The 18,103-nt window shown below is 56.8% G+C and overlaps 1 protein-coding gene across 1 annotated transcript in view; it reads left to right on the top strand.

The window, feature by feature from the left end:
* Positions 1-4,886: 4,886 nt before the first annotated feature.
* Positions 4,887-18,103, top strand: part of LOC119109897 (histone-lysine N-methyltransferase NSD2) — a gene marked incomplete at its 3' end in the record, with an annotated part of 43,892 nt that continues 30,675 nt past the window's right edge. Inside the window, 15 exon segments of the mRNA XM_037233646.1 lie at positions 4,887-4,893; positions 5,252-5,323; positions 5,775-5,945; positions 6,365-6,608; positions 7,390-7,585; positions 8,494-8,529; positions 8,572-8,884; positions 9,343-9,480; positions 9,937-10,093; positions 10,620-10,770; positions 11,223-11,360; positions 11,963-12,082; positions 12,541-12,694; positions 13,367-13,523; positions 14,529-14,739. Of these exon segments, the coding sequence (XP_037089541.1) occupies positions 4,887-4,893; positions 5,252-5,323; positions 5,775-5,945; positions 6,365-6,608; positions 7,390-7,585; positions 8,494-8,529; positions 8,572-8,884; positions 9,343-9,480; positions 9,937-10,093; positions 10,620-10,770; positions 11,223-11,360; positions 11,963-12,082; positions 12,541-12,694; positions 13,367-13,523; positions 14,529-14,739 (2,265 nt within the window).

The following is an 18,103-nucleotide window of genomic DNA, read 5'->3' as shown; positions in this document are numbered from 1 at the left end:
CTAGGGGCTTTGTATTATGAGTCCAGTTCTCTACCAGGAAAGCTAGCTGGGAAGAATATGATCCTGATACCATATCACATAAGCTAGTCACTGTTCATCTCCCTTTATATGGTAAGGTAGCTGGGCCAAAGGCACACTGTTCCTTCAAGGTTAAAGGCATTACATGCTGCCATTCCATGGTCTGAAGCCAGGTTAGGCAGCCACTGAAGTTTTTTGTGGCATGTGCAGTGGGAAGAGTGGGTATGGGGTGAGGAGGTGGGGAGGGGGGGGGGGAATGAGACATAACCAGGGGAGGTGGTTTAGACAGGTGAACATTATACCCAAGTATGGGTGCAAACCATGCTTTCTTTTTAACAGTTTAAGACCTTCAACCCATGTACCATTAGCTTCGTCTGATGATGAGCACCATGCTTGATTTTGATTCCTTTCCCTAACTTAGAAATGTGCCAAATGGATGTTAAACTTTTGGGATGTTAGGCTTAACACAGCATAACCAGGGGGAGTGCTTTCACACATTGTAACCAGTGTGTAACCAGGGAAGGTAAAGGGTTGAAAATGCCCAGAAATGTGTAACTACAGATAGTTGCATGGGCTACAGGGTAAATAAGTAAATAATCTGATCTGTACACCAGGAATGGGTTTCTTGTACTTAATACCTATAACTGATGGAAAAGCAACAAAGTAAAAGCTTTTCATGTTTATCTAGGATTTTTGTGAAAGTTGATTGCCTTGGATGTGAACTATTTCCTTTACTGTACATGTGGTTTTGCTGACAATTCATTGCACAAAATTAAAACATCATAGTGTGGGGTCTTACAATGCAATGTCTTGCAGTATCATGGCAGTCTTGCTGGGCCAACCATGCAAGCCGCTATCAATGTCCTTGTTTGGCAGAGATGTGTCATGTAATATGGTGATTTGTTATTGCAGAATAATTTGCCAAGTGTGTATATGTTGTGGTATTTTCAGATACCTCATAAAACAGCACCAACAGCATTGAGGTTTTGTACATGTGTGTAGAGTTTTCACCCCTAGAGTGAAATTGGCATCCCCCTGAACGAGGTGCTGCCGGATCAGGATGTCTGGATCTGCCCCTTCATAATGTGTTGAGCTGCAGCCATCATGACAAGAAATTGGGCTGGGTGCTGTGTTGAATGGTTTTATTATGAAGTGCTGCAGTGCCTATCCCATGTTTCTCTGACATTCAGCCGTGGTGGCCATATTGCAGTTTCCACGCCCCTGGTCATAAATGACGCCAGGGCATGAGTAAATGAAGAAAAGTTTGTGATTTAATGATGTTATGTTTGTAAATCAGACCATTTGGCTAATTATGTTATTTTGTGCAATGTATGGCATTATTGCTCTTTGTTCCTGCAGTATGCAGTCATTTCTGTGCGACAGGCCTGACTTCATGCTGTCCATGGAAAAGACTGCCAAAAGTCGAAAATTTTTGATGCCATATTTGATCGATGTTGCAGATGAACATTAATACAACATGGTGTATAAATATGTCTTTGATCATGTATAATATTTCTGAGAGGCAAGAAAGCACTTCGAAAATATCAAGTTCAATTGTATGGCTAAGTACAAGATCCGCCGACAACCGAACCGAACCTGCGAGAGGCGCCGGTACGGGGCGTAACGCGGGAGGCGTGCTCGCTTCCGTCGATGTCTGTTGTTATACATTATTGATCTACCCCTGTTTGATTGGCTGCTGCAGAGAAACGCTCTGTTTTTTGAGGCTCGCCGTGCATTGTGATCTTGATGTACAGTACCACCCCAGAAGTGCTGCGGGCCTCAGTGAATGTCAGTTGCCTGACTCCACGACACTGTCTGATGGATGACCAACCTGCCCTGATGATATTGTGGAAGGATGTTACAGATGTTTGCATTGAATGTGAGTGATAGCATTGCTGTAAATTTGAGCACCAGTTAATAGTGTTTTGTCTCATGTATTGGAAATGTAAAATGATGAACCCAAATCAGGTGTTAATCTTGGTGTTGTGTGTTAGGTAATATTAGTGCCAACTCAATTTCTCTGTAAACTAACATGATAGATATTCACCCTTTTATCATGATTTTCCATGTAAAGATAAAAGGCCTTTTGTCATAATTTGGAGGCAACCACAAGGTGTGCTTGACTGGCAGATACATTAGGGTTGAACAGGCAAAATACTTTGGTCCAAATGCTCTTTTTGACATTCAAATATACTGGGTGTTGGCCCAGAGTACCACACACACACACAAACCTGCAAACCTCATTTTTCATCCATATTCTTTATGATGCCATTCCTTCAGGTTTTTTCCCTGTGTGTTTTGTACCTGCCTGCTGTGTGTGTTTTGAGCCTGCTTTCTGTGTGTGTTTTGAGCCTGCTTGCTATATGTGTTTTGGGCCTGCTTGCTATATGTGTTTTGGGCCTGCTTGCATGTGTCTTGAGCCTGCTTGCTGTGCATGTTTTGAGCCTGCCTGCTGCATGTGTTTTGGTCTGACTGCTGTGCCTGAGCCTGTTTGCTGCATGTGTTTTGAGCCTGCTTGTTATGTGTGTTTTGTGCCTGCTTGCTGTGCATGTTTTGAGCCTGCCTGCTGCATGTGTTTTGGTCTGCCTGCTGTGGCTGAGCCTGCTTGCTGTGTGTGTTTTGAGCCTGCCTGTTGTGTGGGTTTTGTTCCTGCCTGATGTAATGATTGCTGCAATATGAAGCTGCTGTTCACTCTGTGCTTATGTGCTTGCTGTGTCTGGCACCTGTTCCTTCATGTTGCTGCAGGCAAAACTTAAATTCTGTTTATGAGTAATATTGCAATCTAATTTTAACATGTAAAACAAGTTTTTAGTTTATTGTCAAGCCCATCACTAAATGCAGAGGTTAGGAATGTAACTTAGGAAATCAATTAAAAAATAACTTAGCCTATCATGACAAAAGTACCATTCGTTTGCATCACCAGCTGCCCTGGAAAGTGAAAGAAGGTGAAGGACATTATGTGTTTCTCATTCAGGCCCTGCACTCAATCATTACTTGCTGCTAAGTGTCCATGGCTCATACATTATCCACACATAAAAGATGGGATCTAGTTGTGGATTTTATGCTGAATAGGGAAGGGTGATGGCAATCAAGCAGTCATTTGGCATGTGGTTACAAGCAGGGCATGAATGTTGTCCATGGTTGGTTTCTGTACTTATGTTATACATTTACACAACACATGCAAGCCAGCTTGATGTCATCAATGGCTTGGAATGAGGGGGGTGTCAACAGCTGCAAGAGCGGCCAGTTGTCATGTTAGTGATGGCTAAAGCTAAACTGCTGCCAGGTACCTTTAGCAAGGTGTCATGATTACTTTGGAGAGCTTACTTATGATAATTGGAAGGCAGGGGTCCCTTAAGTGCTAATGTACTGTTAGCATAATGCTTCTCAGTTTACTGCAACTTCATGCCGCAGGAAATATCGGGTGATAATACAGATTGTGTGTCTGATGACAACTTGTACAGCATAACATTTAAGGCATTGCTGTTCATAATGGATTCCACCTGGACTGAACACAAATTGTCAATGTGATTTGTGTTAAATTCTATGCTTGCAACTGACTTCTGAGTCAAACACCAGGTCCACCTAAATTAAGTGCTTTCCTCGCCACATGTTATGTGGAGCATAAAATATTAAGCTTTCAGTTTCTGACAGCATTGTATGTTACATATAATTGAACTTATGCAAGGTAATTTATTTTGTCTTTGTTTTTGCGCATATGCAAACATTACATTCTTTAGACACCATATGGTGGGATGGATACATTTTTGCCACCACTCCTTAACAAAGCCAATGCAATAATTGTCAACATTGCAGAGTCTGATATCAGACTTCCCAGTATTATGGAAGTTGTTCAGTGCATTAGTGAGGAACATTGTTCACATAGATAACACAGAAGTATTAGCCTTTAGTTATGGGCTAGTGCATATAGGTATACAATACAATATAGAGATAGTTATGTTATATCTTCATTCTCCTGGTTTTCTGAGAAACAAAACTAATACTGCTGTCTTGTCTTCTCACTACTATGTGGAATGAAATTCCATGCCCTCATTATGGCACAACCTTGATATGACTGTGCATTGTATGTGTTGAGCTGTTGCTGTTGCTGTACACAACAGTGATTTGAACAGACAACAATGAAATCTGTGTCTTGGGTGTTCATGTATTTCATGGTGCAATTTTTCCCCCGACCAGGGCTCACAGGATGAAAAACGCCAAGTCATCCAAGGTCCTCAGCCCCATAGCTGAGTCCAAAGGCAGCACGAACGCCCCGTCTGCAAGGGCCTCGAAGCGCCGAGGAGCAGCGGCCAGGCCCCCGGCTGCCAAGGGGTCGCCGGAGCCGGAGACCGTGTGGTCGCCGGGGTCCAGCCCGGGCGGAGCGGCGCCGGCCATGGCCGCCGAGTCGGACGACAGCGACAAGGAGAACGGTCACGCCACGCCGCCCCAGCCGGACGTGGGCGGCGGGGGCGGGGACCCGGCGCCGGCGCGGTCCGCTGACGGGCCGCCGGCCAACAGTCCTGCCGACGGCCAGCCGGCCCGCGACCGAGGCCGTGTCGCCCGCCAACCGACGAGGCGGCGTAGTCACACGCGATCGAGTCGAGGCCAGCCGCGACCGACGAGCTGGTGTCACCCGCGGCCGACGAGGCGGTTCCCGGCCGCGACCGAGGCGGTTGTCACCCGAGACCGACGAGGGCGGTCCCGACCGCGACCGAGGCGGTGTCACCCGGGACCGACGAGGCGGAGTCGGCCGTGACCGAGGCGTGTCACCCGAGACCGACGAGGCGGTCCCGACCGCGACCGAGGCGGTGTCACCGGGACCGACGAGGTGGAGTCGGCCGCGACTGAGGCGGCGTCACCCGCGGCCGATGCCGTGTCGGCGTGGGACGGGGTGGGGACAGGGACAGTCGAGCAGTCGCCGCCACCGGTGGCCGGATGACGTGCCGCTCCAGATCTCAGAGGTGCGCGGCATCGCCGCCCGCCTGCTGACCCGCCTGCCACCGCCGCGGGCAGCGGGCGCCGACGACGCGCCGCCGGCGGGCACGGTTCGTCTCAGCCGGTCAGCAAGTACGGCCGCGTGCGGCGCGCGCGCTCCGACGCCGCCTACGTGAGCACGGACCGCACGTACGCGGCGCTAACGGGACAGGACCTGGCGCCGGCTCGGCTGACGGTCGGCTCGGCACGCCGCCGCGCCGCCGAGCTGCGCCGGGAGCTGGCCGCGCCGGGGGGCGAGGCGAGCGCGGCGCAGCCGGTCGACCAGACGCCGGGCTCGGCCGGCACCAAAGAGAAGGCAGCCAAGAGTCAGGTGGGTGCGTTGGGTGTGAGCTGGGCTATGGCGCGCGCGCGATTGTTAGTCGGGGTTTCCATTTCCTGGTTGTTCACCACTAGTGGATATGTTCCGCGGTTGTCCGTGGTTGTGGTGACTTGTAAACAAGTACGGGGTGGGGATCGATCGCCGACATTGCGTTACGAGTAACGTTGTAGATGGGCCTGAATGCATGCGCCTGTTCCTTTAGCGGACATGGTACTGCTTGGGGGAGCAAATGCGACCGGCTAAAATTCACTAAAAACGGCCAGTTTGGATAGCCGCGCCCGTCCTTGCCGCCGCTTTACGCTGTTGGTCAATCCGGCTCACGTAGCCGCCGAGCTCCGTGGAAGACGTGCGCAACTGGTGGCCCGTTTGGACGTGAGCGTAGCGCGTGCGTCTGTGAATGCCGCTGGTGGTGGCGCTCCTGACGGGCGCCGTCTGGTGGCAGGCGTCACCGAAGCCGGCCCCGGCGCCCGCGCCGCGCCCGACTCCAGCGTGCCTTGCGACTGGCTGGTGGGGGACGTGGTGTGGGCACGGGTCAGCGGGTACCCGCTCTGGCCGGCCATCGTCCTCTACGACACCGGGGAGGGACAGTTCACCAAGGTCGTCAGGAAGGCCGGTAAGTCGGCCCGTGCTGCGAGTCGGCGAGAGGTGCCTGTCGCCGTGCGCTGATAATTGCTTGGATTTGAAACCGGCGCAGCTCGAAGCGGAGCCCTATTGATCGCTGATCTCAGTTCAAGCGTCCCTTCGCAAGTGTGAACTGAGAAATTAAAGGCAGCATTTAGAAAGATGCGAATTATCACTTCGTCATTATACCTACTGAACAGTGGGCGCGCCTGTCGATCTGTATGAGGTTCTCCAGTTCTCTTTCGTTCTGATCTTTATGACGTTCTCCAGTTCTCTCTCGTTGTGATCTGCGTAACACCCCGTTAGGTTCCCCGACCTAAGTACCGACCGCGGTGACCGTGTGTGTCCTGCGTGGTCCCAACTGCACCCATGCCTGCACTGTAGCCTTCTGTCGTTCCCCGCCGTCGACAGGCTGCAAGACGTCGCGGCGGTACCACGTGCGCTTCTTCGGCGACCTGTGCCGCGGCTGGATCCACCCGAACAACCTGCGCCCGTTCGAGGGGCGCGCCCAGTTCGACCAGCTGGCGCGCGCCGAGCAGGCCGGGCCGCGGCGCGTCGCCGGCAAGGAGAGCAGCCAGTTCCGTCTCTCCAGCCGCAACCTGCCCAAGTGGCTGACGGGCGTGGCCGAGGCCACGGCCAGCGCCGCGCTGGAGAGGTACGGCGCCGCCCGGCCGCGGCGGTCCGGCGTCAGCTCGGCAGCCAGGCGGGATGACTCGGACCGCCGGCCGCGTGGGCTGGCACGGGCGGAGACTGTGCTCAGATTAGTTCGGGGTGGAACGTTCTGTTCAGCATGGATAGAGCTACGGTTGAAGGGAGTGTTCCACATTATGTGAGATTTTGAACCGGAATAACTGTCCTGAAGACCTTTCGGTGCAGTTCACGGTCCTGGCCTTCTGAAGATCTAAACCACTGTAGTTTCGGAGCTACACGCCCGCGAAGATGGGGAGAGTATTCAAAGCCACCTTGGCATTCATGACGTCCATAATAACAGCATTCAAATGCTACCATTTCATTAGCCATGCGACGATGAAGGCCGAGGAAAATATGATGGTCGAGTCGCTGATATCTTAAGCGTTCGTGAGTACGATTTCCAGGTACAACCGCCGTCCAGTGGCTTTCAATCAATGTTGTGCAAGGTACGATGACGTAATCAGACAGTGACGTTTCGAGGATGGTAGTTACCAAACAGAGAAGTTTGTTTTCTCAAGCAGTCTTTTCTTCTTAAAAGTATACCACTAGTTAGAGTGAGCTTGTTTCATCATATCTGATGGTTGCTTCATTATCTTCAAATGTGAAACATTTCTTTTGATGAGATTAGAGCTGCAGTTATTGTTTCATTGTACATTTTCTCGCCAAAGATTGCCCCAAGCTGTGATCGCTACAGCTTGAATGTCGAGGCGTCATGATGGCTTACACAGCAGCCCTGTTTTCTACAGGTACGAGCGCGTAAAGCCGTTCGTGGCGCAGGACGAGCCGGGGGCCCCCGCTGCGGAGCCAGAGCCGGCTCCTGCACCCAAGCCAAAGCCGCGCCGGCGCAAATCCGCGCCCGCCTCGGTACAGGCGTCCGCCACCCCCGCTCCCTCCGCCACCGTCACCGCCTCCTCTCCCGCCCCTGGCACCGCCCCCAGCACCGCCCCCTCCCCGGCGCCGGCCGCCGCAGACGCCGACGGCCGACCAGGAGACGTGGTTCAGCCACTTCTGCGAGAGCGAGCGCGAGGCGGTGGCGGGCGCGCCGGCCCGAGCTGGGCGAGGTGGCTGTGATCGAGCTGCTGGCCGCCCGCTGGGAGGCCATGGAGGAGCGGGAGCGCGCGCGGTACGCGGCCGGGCCGCGACCCGCCGGCCGGCGCGCGCCGCCGCCGCCGCCGACGGCCGGGAAAGCTCTGACGCCGACGCTGACTCCGAGACCAGCGGCCGCGTGCGTGTCCGCCGCGTGGAGAAGGTCTGCCAGGTGAGATGGCGAGATGGTTGTGAGGTGGGGGGATGGGGGAAGTGCTGTTGTAAGTGGGGGGGGGGGGGGGTAATGGTCTGTGGGTTGAGCTGGTCGGTTGTACTCGATCTGTCTGTTGAGATAGTCGAATGGAGGGACTACGTCTGGCTAGATAGTTGGGAGTGGATGGTCTGTCGGGCCATTGGGCCAGTTATCAGGTGGAGAGGGTATATTCCAGGTGGAGGTATGAAGTGAAGAGGTCCGTCAGATGAGTTAGGTGAATACAAAATTGAACCAAGTGAGCTTGCAGGTTGGATGCCATCTGTGGGATTCCAGCTAGCTCTAATAGGTCTAGTGTTGTGCTAGTTATGTTGGATGCTCGCCAGCTCTTACAACTGTTTTTTTTAATCTTATTGGCAGGCTAGCCTTGTCATCACTAAATTGCACAGCGCATCATTATTGCTGTACTCATATGTTGGAAACCCCATCATTGACTGGACGCGCCAGCGCTGTCATCTCCGCTTCCTCCCACCATCTCTCCTGCGGCCTGCGTGCCCGCTGGGTCGGCGGCGACGCCCGCCGCTCCCCTCACGCCCCGCCCCTCGGTCGTCAGCTCTGCGAGGAGAACGGCGAGCTGGGCCGAGAGCTGGTGCGCTGCGCCGGCTCGTGCGGCGGCGCCTTCCACCTGCGCTGCGCCGGCGCGCCGGCCTCGGCCGTGCGCTTCTCGTGCGCCGAGTGCCTGTCGGGCCAGCACGTCTGTTTCGTCTGCAAGTCGGCGTCCGGCGCGCTGGAGCGCTGCGGCTGGACGGGCCGCTGCGGCAAGCACTTCCACCGGGCGTGCCTGCGCCTGTTCCCGCAGGCCACCAGCTCCGAGCACAGGCTCGTGTGTCCGCTGCACGTGTGTCACACGTGCGTCAGCGAGGACCCGCGCCGGCTGGCCGCCCAGTTCAAGCCGACCGACAAGCTGTTCAAGTGCGTCCGCTGCCCGACCGCCTACCACGCCAGTGAGTGCTGGTGCCGGCCCTACCGTGGCGAGGGTGCCCAGGTGCGTCCGCCTACCGGGAGGTGTGTGTCACGCGTGGGGGTGTGGGAGAGAGATTGTGTGTCGTATCTGTCCCGTCCGCCCTTGTCCGGTCCGAGTTGTGACGGATCCTTTGATGTACCTTGGTGGGGGTCGTGAGCTTGGGCTATAGTTGTAGCCGTGCCGGCACGGACTATAGTTGAGCGTGCCGGTACGGACTCCACAGCACGGGCGCCACGGACTCCACGGCACGGGCCCCACGGACTCCACTGACTCAACTCCACAGTTTGCGTCCGCAGTGAAACCCGCTGTTGGACACGTGCGCAGGTGCTCGGTGTCCTCCGTTACCAGCTGGCCAGGCAGTCAGCCCGTGGTCATTGCGGTTCTCGTCACCTGTGCCCACACGTGGTCGGCTGTTGACGAGCCCGCCACGCTGCTCAGGCGAACGCTGCGTGGCGGCCGGGACGGAAATCTTGAACGCGTCACAGATCATCTGCACCAAACACTACGGCCGCGACACCAAGAGGGGCTCCTCTTCTCACCACATCAACACCACCTGGTGCTTCATCTGCTCCAAAGGTGCGGATCCGGCTTGCTGAGGACAGACGCTGTCCTCCGCTGTTGACTAATGACCGCTGGTGACTAATGACACTGTACAGACAACTGGTGTGTTATACAACTGTTGAGAAACCTCCTGTATGCGGAGCACTTTTATTTATTTGATTTAACATTAGCGGTTGGGTCCTGTGTATGTAGAGCTATGCATGCTTATCTATGCTGAGCTATGAAAAATTCTGGTATGTTAAGTTGGGAAAATTACTGTGCGCCGCTGCGATGGAGCGGGTGGGAAAACACCCGTCCGCCCGTGAGTAAACTGCGTCTGGAAGAGTGCTCAAGTGTCTGCGAAGTTCAGCGTCGCATGTCGGTCGAGCAGCTCCGCTTAGTCTCGACGGGATCATCGGCCGGGGTGTACCCCTTGTGAGGGTGTACCGCTCGGGCCGCGGGCTGACCGGCAGTCTGCGCGCCGTCCGCCAGGCGGCAGCCTGATCTGCTGCGAGAGCTGCCCGGCCTCGTTCCACGTGGAGTGCATCAACGCGCCGATCCCGGACGGCGGCTACGTGTGCGAGGAGTGCGAGAGCGGCCGCTTCCCGCTCTACGGCGAGGTGGTCTGGGTCAAGCTGGGCTTCTACAGGTCAGTGGCGGCCGCCGCCAGCCGCCGCCCGGTGACCCGGACGCTAGCCGGCCGGGCGGGCTGGGCTTTCGGCCAGGACTGCCCGAGCTGTGAGGGACCTCCGCAGGGAGGGGGCGGGGGGGGGGGGGGGGCTATTATGACGGGCGTTCAGTGAGAACTCGTGTGGGACATCACTGATGGCAATGGCGCAAATGGGCGCCAAGTGATCTCAGAAGTTGGCGCGCTCTGATACACCAATCGTCGCTGTCATCAGCAGTGGCACATAGCGGATGAAAGCTATCGCGTAACACAGGGCGGTTAATGTTTGGAGAAACCACGTCCTATCTGGCCATCTTATCATTTAGCTATTTGTCCGGTATTCGTATACATCAGCCGGCACTCCGTTCGCATCGTTAAGACGCCCCACTCCCCACTATCTAGACGGCTCTGATAGTGACCGCTGAGCCTCATCTCATGTGTGCAATAGAAGAATAGTCTGAGCTGCTGATCGTCTGCAACACTGCGGCCGCGCGGCCGCTTGCCTCAGGTGGTGGCCGGCGATGGTGGTGCCACCCAACGACATTCCGGAGAACCTTCTGCAGATGGAGTACAGCACGGGCCAGTTTGTCGTGCGCTTCTTCGGCTCCAAGGACTACACCTGGATGCGGCGCGGTCGCGTCTTTCTCTTCGAGGAGGGGGTGAGGGAGGCTAGTGTGTACCAGGCACCGTTAGTGTGTACCATCAACCGACGACTGGTATAACATACCAGTCGTCGCGCTCTCCTCGGACGGCGACGCCACGGTCAGCGCGTATGCGTTGCGCGTCTGCCAGCACGGGGGTCATTCGTGCGATGCCTTTTGGTTCCATTCAGTTTTGACATTCAGCTTTGACAGACATGCTGACAGTCAGTTCCATTCAGTTTGACAGCTGAATGGATTAGCGGACGTCAGGCCGCGGATTCCATTGGTTCCATTGGCTCCATTCAGTTTGACGTGGCTGAATGTGTCGGCGGGCGTCAGGCGGTGCCGCGGTCGGAGAGGGCGTGGGAACAGAGCCCAGCGTCGCGGAGAGCACATGATCGGGGTCGTGCGGCGCAGCGGCGCCCGCAGTCGGGCCCGAGGCGCCTGACGCGGCGCGGGCCTGTCGGCAGGACTCGGTGGGCCGAGTGCACGCCACCGGCTCTAAGACGCTGACCTCGTCGTACAAGAAGGCCATGCAGGAGGCCACCGTCTACTACAAGCAGTACAAAGAGAGCCGCGAGAAGCAAAGGGAGGCGACCGACATTCTGGTCAGTGGGCGGGCGGCGGCACCGGTCGCGGGCGCGGCCCGGGCTCATGCGAGCGCCGCGGCGGGGGTCGGGATTGCGATGTGAACAGACGTTTGGAGCCGGGGAGATGGAATCGGGCAGGCTCGGGGCTGGGGGAAGGGGGGGGGGGGGGGCGACGTAATGCGTGTCATTTGCCTGCCATTCCAAGGGAATGTTCATGAGTGGTGTCGCCCTCTCTTCACTTGTCTCACCTCACGGCAGCAAGCTCTGCCAAGCAGGCGTTTTGAGGATTGTCACTTTCACCCGCGATGTTGGAATCGAGCGTCAAGTGTCACGCATCGGAGTCGCCAGAATACGTATACTATATTCCGATACGGCGCTTTCGCTCAAAATATGCATGCTATCAAAATGGTATCGGGGTGAATAAGCCGATCAAAAAGAGCTGAACGAAGATGGTTCAACATCTGGGCCTTCCCATCACTTCCACGGTAATGGTTACACGTGGTGTGACCGATCCGGTGAAGCTCCTGAGCCCTGGCCCTGCGCCGCGGCTGGGTCGCGATGATGCGTCTCCCGTGCCCGCCTATCCCACACCCGCCTAGACGCCTCGCTCCGGCCCGCAGCGGCCGCCGGCCTACATCCGGATCAAGAGCAACAAACCGGTGGGCGGCGTGAAGCTGTCGAGCGGCGATGTCAGTCAGGCGACGGCCTGCGGCTGCCGGCCCACCGACGAGAGGCCTGCGGCCCCGACTCGTCCCTGCCTCAACAGGTGGCAAGCGGCCACGGTCCGCCAGCCGCCAGCCGCCAGCCGCCAGCCAGGGCACGCGACGGCCGCGGCAGGGCGGCGCAGCCGCTGTGGACGGGTGGGGTACACTGTCGGGCGCTGGGGGAGAGGTGTGGCGTGCGGCTCAGACGTGAGGGGACTCAGATGAGTGATGTCATGATGCCAAATGGCCTCTGCAGCGCCGGTGTGCTTCTCAGCTGGTGCTGGCCGTCCTCACAGGTCTGCCGGCGGCCGCGCGGGCCTTCCCACTTCCCTCGCCTCTCGCCGGGCCATCCCCTGCCCCTCGCTTCTCGCCGGGTCCTCCCCCGTCCCTCGCCTCTCGCCGGGCCATCCCCTGCCCTTCGCTTCTCGCCGGGTCCTCCCCTGCCCCTCGCCGCCCGCCGGGCCCGTCGACTGACGGCGCGCCATCGCCGGCAGGATGCTCATGTTCGAGTGCCACCCGGAGCTGTGTCGAGCCGGCGAGCGCGCTGCCTGAACCAGCGCTTCCAGAAGCGACTCTACCCGCCGCTGCAGGTGGTGCGCACCAGCGACAAGGGCTGGGGTCTGGCCGCGCTCGTCGACCTGAAAAAAGGTCCGTCGCCAGCGGCCTGTGCGGGCGTCACGTGCCGATTTGTCAGCGCCGCGTGCTGGCCGTCGGCGGCGCCGTACGTTTATTGCAGCCGCCGTCAGAAGCCATTAGCGATGCATGCGGGCCGTCTGGCTAGTGTCAGGCAGGCGTGCTTGGAGGGTTGAGTCATTGCACTGCGCGATGTCTGTATTCCGCGGATCTCTGCAACCTCTTCATCGCTGTAGCCTTGGATGTGTCTCATGCCGCGATCCAGTCGAAGTTTGGAGATGGCTGTCTTGCTCAATTTGGGTTCAGATGCGGTAGCCAAGATCAACTGCACGTCCCCGGTTCAGGCTTTCTTTGCATGTTTGACCTGGGGTACTTTAATTTAAGTAGGCGGTTCTCGTGCACGTGGTGTCAGTTAAGAAGAAGCAAAAAAAACGAAAACGTTGCCGTGGGTACGCTAACAATAGCTGGGTCAGTTAGGTTACCCTGTGGTCACATTTTCCGTTATACTGTGATCTCGTGGCCCTACCATGCTACCATACCATAGTAGGGTGGCTAGGCGGCCGGGCGGGGAGGGAGCGGGGGGGAGGGGGGGACGGCATGGCGTGGTGGCTGCAGTGTCTGAGCAGTGGACCAGTGACGAGTAGTGCCCGGAGCGGCGCGCGTCACGTGCGACCCGGCTGGCCCCAGGCGACTTCGTGATCGAGTACGTGGGAGAGGTGATCAGCGAAGCGGAGCTGCAGCGGCGCGTCGAGTACAAACACCGCATGCAGGACGACAACTACTACTTCCTCACCGTCGACAAGGACCGCATCTTGGATGCCGGGCCCAAGGGCAATCAAGCCAGGTGGGCGGCCGGGCGGGGCGGCTCTGCAGGGATGACGCTGCCCCTGGCTGGGACGGCGACGGACGGCTTGCCCGCTGGGTCAGGCTGGAGTGCTGGGAGGCCTTGGTCGCCGGTGTACGGCTGGGACGGCTGCGGACGGCTTACCCACTGGGTCAGGGTGGAGCGCTGGGAGCCCTGGTCGCCGGTGTCGGACTGGGACGGCGGCGGACGGCTTACCCGCTGGGTCAGGGTGGAGTGCTGGGAGGCCTTGGTCGCCGGTGTACGGCTGGGACGGCGACAGACGGCTTACCCGCTGGGTCAGAGTGGAGTGCTGGGAGGCCTTGGTCGCCGGTGTACGGCTGGGACGGCTGCGGACGGCTTACCCACTGGGTCAGGGTGGAGCGCTGGGAGCCCTGGTCGCCGGTGTCGGACTGGGACGGCGGCGGACGGCTTACCCGCTGGGTCAGGGTGGAGTGCTGGGAGGCCTTGGTCGCCGGTGTACGACTGGGACGGCGACAGACGGCCGACCCGCTGGGTCAGGGTGGAGTGCTGGGAGCCCTGGTCGCCGGTGTCGGACTGGGACGGCGGCGGACGGCTTACCCGCTGGGTCAGGGTGGAGTGCATGGAGCCCTGGTCGCCGGTGTCGGACTGGGACGGCGGCGGACGGCCGACCCGCTGGGTCAGGGTGGAGTGCTGGGAGGCCTTGGCCGCCGGTGTCAAGCTCCTGTAGTACGGTATTCTGCTGCCGCGCCAGCGACTGAGTGGTAGTGGCGCCACGTGGTGGTCGGTGGTGACCCAGGGGTTTGGTTCGGTTGGGGGAGGGGGATGTAGGGAAGGACAGTAAGTGCTATTTTTTATTTTATTGCATTAACTGTTGCATTACATACATTACATTACATACATATATTGCATTAACTGTTAATTTGAGATGATTTTAATGCACTCTAAAAATGTTATCTTCTGATTGCCCGCTTCCATGGCTGTCTTGCTGACGCCCGTCTCCCTCCCTCCCCACCGGTTGGGCAGGTTCATGAACCACTGCTGCCAGCCCAACTGCGAGACGCAGAAGTGGACCATAAACTCTGAGACTCGGGTGGGGCTGTTCGCCATCACCGACATCCCGGCCGGCGAGGAGCTCAACTTCAACTACAACTTCGACTGCGTCGGCACGGCCAAGAAGCGGTGCATGTGCGGAGCGCCCAACTGCAGCGGCTACCTGGGAGACAAGGCGCTCAAGGTGAGCCCGACCGGGGGGAGAGGAGAGGAAAGGAGAGGAGAGGAGAGGAGAGGAGAGGAGAGGAGAGGAGAGGAGAGAGGAGAGGAGGAGAGGAGGAGGAGAGGAGAGGAGAGGAGAGGAGAGGAGAGGAGAGGAGAGGGGAGGAGAGGAGAGGAGAGGAGAGGAGAGGAAGAGGAGAGGAGAGGAGAGGATGGGAGGAGAGGAGAGGAGAGGAGAGGAGGAGGAGAGGAGAGGAGAGGAGAGGAGAGGAGAGGAGAGGAGAGGAGGAGATGGGAAAGGAGATGGGAGAGGAGATGGGAGAGGAGAGGAGGTAGTGGTGCGGTCGGCCGAGGCGGGGCAGAGACAGTGTTGGGATTTCGGCACTTTGTCGGGGAATCCGGTCGGGCCGGATCTCCCCAGTGGGGCGGGAGACGTCCCAGGGAGTGTTCCCCGACGGAGGTACCCCGCATAGCCGGCCACGCTATGAGCTTTGCCGACGCCGAAAGCGAACATGACAGACAAAGAAGAAGTGCGAAGCCCATGCTGATGGGTAGTTTCTCCACTCATGGGGCGAATGGAGAGGAAGGATTACAAACCGTGAGATGTGGGACGAGAAGCGCGTTTGGATCACTGCATGTACGTTACGGCCGGTGTTTTGTGCATTGGTGTACATGACTTAAGATTTCGCGTCAGATTTTACAAAGAAACATTGGGTATTTCGGTCCCATGAGAGCAGTCGATCGTCTAGACCCCACGACATCGGATGGGAGGCGAACGAAAGGGAAATACATCCAAATTTGATGAATTCAAGTGTTACGTTGCCAAGCAATGAAGGTTTTGTTCGTTTTCTACCGGGAAATGGACTACTGAAGAATTGCATGGATGCGTGTTGCAGGCTTTTTAAATCCAGTGGTGTTACATTTTGTATCCGAATGGGTGCGCATCTGGATAGACTAGGAAAGTTTGTCAGAACTGAGGTTTTGCAGCATTCTGGGATTCAAATTCTAGCATATGGGACTTTGGTTTCCGTGTGGACTCAAAATTGAAATATTTCTGAATGAATTAGATATCGTTCAGTCCTGCATTTAAGCCGTGAATAACACCGATATACCAATGAAGCAAAGGACCTGTGACCTAGTTCGACGGCGAACCAGTCTATGCCCATCTCTTCCCGCTGTTGGCCTATGGAAGACAATATTGGCCTAGAAAGTATTTAAAATACGGATCTCTACGTTTGCTTGATATCCGTGATGATGCCGATTTTTACTTGTTCACGCAAGTTAAAACCTGCCTTTCAGCCTATGAATCTTTGCTGTTAAGATTTAATTATGGGCGCTTATGCCATATATGGGCGCCATATGACTGCGCGGTCGAGGCGCCCTTAAGCCCCAATACTACTACTACTAAGATTTAATTTTTTAGCTTGATATATTTAAACTCGATTCCAATCCTACAAATCCGAATCCTCAAGTGTCGCAGGGGTGTTGCATGGATGTTTAGGTGCCTTGCACTTCAAAATTTGGAGTTGTGGGTTGGCCCACACCAGAGTGGATGGACATTTTTTCGCAACAGTTGAGGTCACGTTTTGCCTTGCGTCAGGCTATAAGAGCCAGCAGGTCAGCAATTATTGTTGAACCTTGTGTTCTAGTCGTTCAGATTTGGCTCCAGTTTAATGAAGGGAGGCCAGGAAACTACTCCGAAAGGGCGTAAGCTCTGACTAAATTCCAGATGAGCGTGTTCTCTCAGTCTTCCAGCGATTGTGCTCATTACTCTGCTAAAGGTTTCGGAATAAAGGTGACAGTATGGAAAGATCGAATATTCGGGTAACATGCAGGCCCAAAGGATGATCTCTCGGAGGCTTCCAGCTGTAACCAGATAGGTTAAGAGCATATAGAGTGCTCTTGAGAGAGTTAAATGATAGGAATGGTGAGCAGTTTTCATTGTCATGAATGAATTAAATAATGTCAGCATTGGGTGGGTCCCGCAGCCGTGCTCCCCCGTGTATGGACGAGATTTCCGGTCAGAGTCGGGTGTCCCTGCTATCTCACGCACGGACGGGATGTCCGGCCAGAGTCGGGTGTCCCTGCTATCTGACGCACGGACGGGATATGTCCGGCCAGAGTCGGGGTCCCTGGTATCTTGACGCACGGACGAGATGTCCGGCCAGAGTTCGTTCGTGTCCCTGCTATCTCACGCACGGACGGGATGTCCGGCCAGGTCGGGTGTCCCTGGTATCTGACGCACGGACGAGATGTCCGGCCAGAGTCGGGTTGTGTCCCTGCTATCTGACGCACGGACGGGTGTCCGGCCAGGTCGGGTTTGTCCCTGGTATATGACGCACGGACGGGGTGTCCGGCCAGAGTCGGGTGGTCCCTGCTATCTCACGCACGGACGGATGTGCGGCCAGAGTCGGGTGTCCCTGCTATCTCACTCACGGACGAGATAAAAAGCAGCTGGACGCTATGACATCCAACCGGAGCGTTTCGCGCCTGCAAGCCGAAGAAACGGCCTGGGCGGTGTGTGGGGCCTGGCGGGGTTTTATTCTATGTTCGTTTTCGTCCGTGCCGCTACCAGGTTCGTGATCGTTCGTTGGGAGAGTTGCAGGAGGTGGGTGAATCCGGTCAATGCGGCTGTTTGTGCAGGACGGACTGGAGGTCGAGAGGGGTAGTCAGGTCCTATGAGAGGGTTACGGCCCGTGCTCACAGTCAGCCAGCGCGCCGAGCGTCGCCGCCGCCCACCCAGCGCTGACGGCCACTCCCACCGCGCAGGTGAGAAGACGACGCGACGACAAGACGAAGCGGGCGAAGCGGCGCCGCCGGCGACGGCCGGCCAAGCCGCGCTCCGAGGACGACTGCTTCCGCGGCGGCCTCGGGGCCAGCTGATCCTCTGCGACTTCGCCGACTGCCCCAAGGCGTACCACGCCAGCTGTCTGCAGCTGGACCGGGCCCCTTACGGTGAGAGGAAGGGAACTCGGCCCCCCCATCGTGAGCTGTAATCCAGATACGTGTACTACTGTCAGGCTAGAACGCTTATTGCCTGCTACTTAGAATATAAGTGTGGAAGGTACTCGTATTAGTTGCTTCTTTTGTTTCGTGGCTATGTCTGTTGAATCGTTTCACATCCTCGTGGTATTCTTGGCCTAGACGTTGATTGCAACACTCATTGTACAACGCTAACGCATCCCGTGTTTGTGAATGCGTTACTCCCTGAAGACGAAGAGTGTCGGCCTTGACCCCGGATGATGCCGAGTCGTCGCCGCGCTGACGGCGGCCCACGTCGGCAGGCAAGTGGGTTTGTCCATGGCAACCACTGCGACATATGCGGACAGCGGGCCGTGCAGAGTGCGTCCAGTGTCCCAACTCGCTCTGCAAGAACCACCTGAACA

Source organism: Pollicipes pollicipes, unplaced genomic scaffold (genome assembly GCF_011947565.3).
Source record: "Pollicipes pollicipes isolate AB1234 unplaced genomic scaffold, Ppol_2.1 Scaffold_7231;HRSCAF=8579_pilon_pilon_pilon, whole genome shotgun sequence".
Taxonomy (NCBI): domain Eukaryota; kingdom Metazoa; phylum Arthropoda; class Thecostraca; order Pollicipedomorpha; family Pollicipedidae; genus Pollicipes; species Pollicipes pollicipes.
This window is presented reverse-complemented; position numbering and strand designations above follow the sequence as displayed.